At 37.4% G+C, this 4,612-nt stretch overlaps 1 protein-coding gene across 1 annotated transcript in view; it reads left to right on the forward strand.

The window, feature by feature from the left end:
• RFX7 (regulatory factor X7) overlaps nt 1-4,612 on the forward strand; it is a 62,583-nt gene that overhangs the window by 48,542 nt on the left and 9,429 nt on the right. Inside the window, exons 4-6 of the mRNA XM_006774751.1 lie at nt 819-935; nt 2,173-2,257; nt 3,063-3,270. Of these exons, the coding sequence (XP_006774814.1) occupies nt 819-935; nt 2,173-2,257; nt 3,063-3,270 (410 nt within the window). The remainder of the gene's footprint in view (nt 1-818; nt 936-2,172; nt 2,258-3,062; nt 3,271-4,612) is intronic.

Raw genomic sequence — 4,612 nt, forward strand, 5'->3', positions numbered from 1 at the left:
GGGTGACTTGATTGAAGTACTTGGGAATGCCTCTGATTTCCTCTTTGACATTTCTCAGGTAGTGGTTCTCCCAGTGGCCAGCAGTTGTGAGGAAGGCTTTGGTAGCCAGAACAGGATGTGGCCTTGGCCTGCTGCTGACCTGGTAGAGGAGGGTTTGTTCTTCTACCCGTGGCTGGCACCTTTAGAGGGTAACGGGACACGTGGTTCCAGGAGTAATTAATTAAGACATAGTTTCTTTCCCTGGTCTCAGTTGAAGTTACTGCCTTACAAAGTACTTTTTTCCTGGCAATAATAAGAATGGTAGGAGTGAGGACCTTTGGAACTTCTCTCTGTGGCTTCATTTTTTCTCTTATGGTAAAATGAGTGTTGGTATAGATGACCTCTAAGGTCCCTTTTAGTTCTAATATATCATGTTTCTATTTTAAAACATGTAGTAGTTTTGTCTCTAATATTTGGCATACATGTGTTTATATTGGAAATTGTCCCAGTATGTGAGCTTGATACATATGTGGAAATTTGTAGCCCTACTGTTTGAGCTGGATACACTCATTTCAGAATGCTGGGTTATATCACCAGTATCTCTGACTGAAAGCTTGGATGCTGTTGAAAGCAGCAGTACTGAATACCCTGAGAATAAATAATCTAACCAACCTGAGTTATCTCCAGAAAAGGATGACCATATATTGGTGAAAACTGTGGTGAGTCTCTTGAAAATGTGTTTTTCACTTTGTCAAACGCATCAAATTGTGTTGCAATAGCACTGTGCTGTGTAATTCTGAGTTCTGTTGCTCTCTAACTGGCCCCTCCTTGTTTTGCAGGAGTTATTGTGACAATCTTGGTTACCATCCACTAAGTGCTGCTGACTTTGGAAAGATCATGAAAAACGTCTTTCCAAACATGAAGGCACGTCGTCTGGGCACGAGAGGCAAATCGAAATATCCTTTACCAGAATGGTTTTTCGTAATCTCTCTAAGTTCCCACTTATTACAGAGCATCTCCTGTTGTGTTTCAATGACCAACTATAATTAGAAATAAATTTGAATCTATAAGTACAAACAACTCAAAAGAACTTAGTAGAATAATTGCAAATATTATTTTCCCAGCTATTTACCAAACTGTAAGAGAGATAAATGATGGTCATTAAGTTTATGATAGATTTCACATTATTCTGTCATTGTAATGTGTCTGATCTTTTCTTCAATAGTGAGAATGACCGAGGCATGCCACAGTACAGCAATTATAAATCATCAGTAAAAGTGCAGAAAGGTGTTAACTTACCTTCACTCCCTCCTCTCATTTAGAAGCATAGGACCTCCTTTGCAAAATATGTAACATTAAAAAAAAAATGTCTTAGGGAACTTATACTGGAAGACTACAGCTCTCTTTATTTTTCAGCCAACTGTTTAAAGCGAGGTCCCTCTTGTAATGGAGAAATACTTAGGAGCAAACAGAAATAAGGAAATGAAAATTAAGGATTTATTAAAGTTCTCCCTACTCTTGGAAGAAGGTAGAGGGTCTCTGTATCATATTAGAAGTCCTTCATCTCTCTCTGCGCGGCTCCTGGCCTTCACAGCATAATAAATCACCGCTATGGAAGAGAGGAGAGGACGGGGAAGGTGGAGGCTGCTTTTCTAAAGTGGTTCCAGGTGTTCTTCAGCCACTTGTTACATGACCTGCCCTTGTTTTCTGAGTACAAACAAAAACATCTTGATGTGTCTTTGGCATGTTGCCGGTGATAATCCTGTGTGTTTCAGTGGAAAAATGGAAATGAAAAGGTTAAAAGCCCTTGTGACACCCAGAGTTGTTTCTGTCCCGGTGCCCTGGGCTGAAGTTTCCTTTCTCGGTTCCAGGTTTCCATCTGGGTATTTCTTTCCTTCTGACCTGTTTGTTACTGGTGGCTGACACAGCTTATTAGAAACATTATTCATTAAATTTATAACAGATGAGAATTATTTTGCTTTATTTAAGACAGTAACATTCTGCACGCTATTCCCATTTCAAAGGAGTAAAAATCCCAAGTTTATGATATTAAAGTTTTTCTTACGGAAAACTCAAAGTAGATGTTATTTCATTATGATTTTATTTTCATTTCATATATGGTTACTTTTCAAGTGCTAATTATATAAGCAGTTCATTTAATTTGGAATACTTGAGACCTTAACTGTTCATTACATATTGCTACAGTGGACTAAGAAAAAAAGCTTTTGTTCATATGCCAACACTGCCCAATCTTGACTTTCACAAAACTGGAGATGGGGTAAGAATTCTGCCTTCTCTTTTTAATAAGTTGAATTGTACCTTAAAATCAACATTGAAATGCATACTGCATAGTCTCATTTAGATAAAACCAGGGACCAGGAACTCTGCCTTTTACAGAATAAGTGAGAAAAAAAGTCAAAAGTGACTGAAAAATGTTAGTGTATATGACTTAAGTCAACATGACTTCTGAAATTAGGGAGAGCAAGATAGATCTAAACTTACTGATATGTAAATATATCTAAAATATATGTATTGTCAGGAGGAGAATTACTACATTGTAGTAATATGTTTTATTGATATCAGAATAGGTTTTATAAACATCAAAATATCTGTTAGTCTTCATATATACTTACAAGCATTTAAAAAATATATATATTTTTATTGATTTTAGAGAGAGGAAGGAAGAGAAACAGCAATGATGAGAGAGAACCATTGATCAGCTGCCTCCAGCAGGTCCCTTAAGGGGATCGAGCCTAAAATCCGGGCATATACCCTGACCTAGAATTGAACCGTGACCTTCTGGTTCATGAGTTGATGGTCAACCACTGAACCACACCGGTGGGGTTTACTGGTAACAAGCATTTAAATGTTATATTCACAAGCTGCTTATGGCTGTGTGCCAGTGGGTTCAGGCACAGGCCCTTTACCTACAAGACTGATATGCCTGCCGACAGGTCACTTCATGATTCTTTCACCTGACGGACTTAGATCTTCTGATTAAGAATACTTATCTTTAATGTGCTTCAGTTTAATTTCTCTGAACTTTCTCCTAAAAGTTAACGTTTTCTTTTCCTTTTGTTTAGTTGGAAGCTGCTGACCCTTCTGGGCAGCTTCAAAATATTGACGAGGAAGTCATTTCTTCTGCTTGCCGTCTTGTGTGCGAGTGGGCCCAGAAAGTGTTAAGCCAGCCATTTGACACAGTCTTGGAATTAGCCCGCTTCCTTGTAAAAAGTCATTATATTGGCACCAAGTCAATGGCAGCTCTCACTGTAATGGCTGCAGCACCACCAGGTACAAAATTATTGTTAACAAGGCAAAACTGACAGAGGTGTTACTGTCTTTGGAGTGGGTAGCAAAAAAAGTTTAGCTGAAGAACTTCTTTGTCTTTTTAGTATTCATGAGTTCACTCTTACTTCACTTAACACTAAATTCATACGGGTTTGTGGAGCCAACAAAAATAGTAATAACAACAGTCCTTCTATTTTAAAGCATAAAGCTATAGTTATTTATATTGCTCTTCTGAGATATGAGACTTTTAAGATTTCCCACTTGATAATTAACTTTTCCATTGCTGTTTTAAAATTTAAAGAGTACGTATATGTACTTTTAAGTATATATGTGTACCTAAATTAGTAAATATTAGATAAGATTAAATTTTAAAATTACTTGAAAGACAACTATCCCAGAAACTAATGCTTATTAAAAAAAACTGATCTCTGGACAATGTGAGAGATGCCTTAGTCTCACAAAAAATAAACTATATTTCTGATCATAAATTCCTAACTGGGCAGGTCATGGTGGGTATTCATGCCCCAGGCCTATAACTTCTTTAGTAAATGGTTTTAAGTCAGATCTGGGTCATCTAGGTTAACACACCTTTGAAATAGTTGAAGTAATACTTTTGACGGGGGTATTAACCCTCAAGAGAGCACGTAATCTTGTTAATGCTTCTATAATTCAGTCTCTACCTTGCTTTCTCCCACCTCCATGCAGTTCCCTCCTTAATTTCACATGCATAAAAGAAGCTGCAACACTGTTATTCTCCCAGAGTAATTTGCTCCCCTGCTTATGTGGTCAGTTTGGCTCAAATAAACTCAAAAATCAAAAAAATAAATAAACTGTTTGAAACATTACTATAAAATAATAAGAATGGTTTTTAATATGCAAAAGAGCATTCTCATTCAAATAGAAATTTTAGAATTGATAGTTTTAGGAATTGACAATATCAGAATACATTACTTGTTCCTAAATTAATGGTTATGTAAACTATCAGATTAAAATTTTTAAGTGTCTCATTTCAGTCATACCTTATAAGCCTAAAAATGAGTAATTTATGTTATTACTCTAGGAAATTATAATTTCCAGGGGGAAAAAGTATTAACATGAAACTTGTTTTCCAGAGATGATTCTTCTGATTGTTTATTATAAACTAGTGGCCTGGTGCACAAAATTCATGCGGGGGGGCGGGGGTTGTCCCTCAGCCCAGCCTGCACCCTCTCCAATCTGGGATCCCACAGGGATAGGGCCTAAACCAACAGTTGGACATCCCTCTCGCAATCTGGAACCACTGGCTCCTAACTGCTCACCTGCCTGATCGCCCCTAACCTTTCTGCCTGCCAGCCTGATCACCCCT

The sequence above is a fragment of the Myotis davidii genome, unplaced genomic scaffold (genome assembly GCF_000327345.1).
Source record: "Myotis davidii unplaced genomic scaffold, ASM32734v1 scaffold508, whole genome shotgun sequence".
Lineage (NCBI taxonomy): Eukaryota > Metazoa > Chordata > Mammalia > Chiroptera > Vespertilionidae > Myotis > Myotis davidii.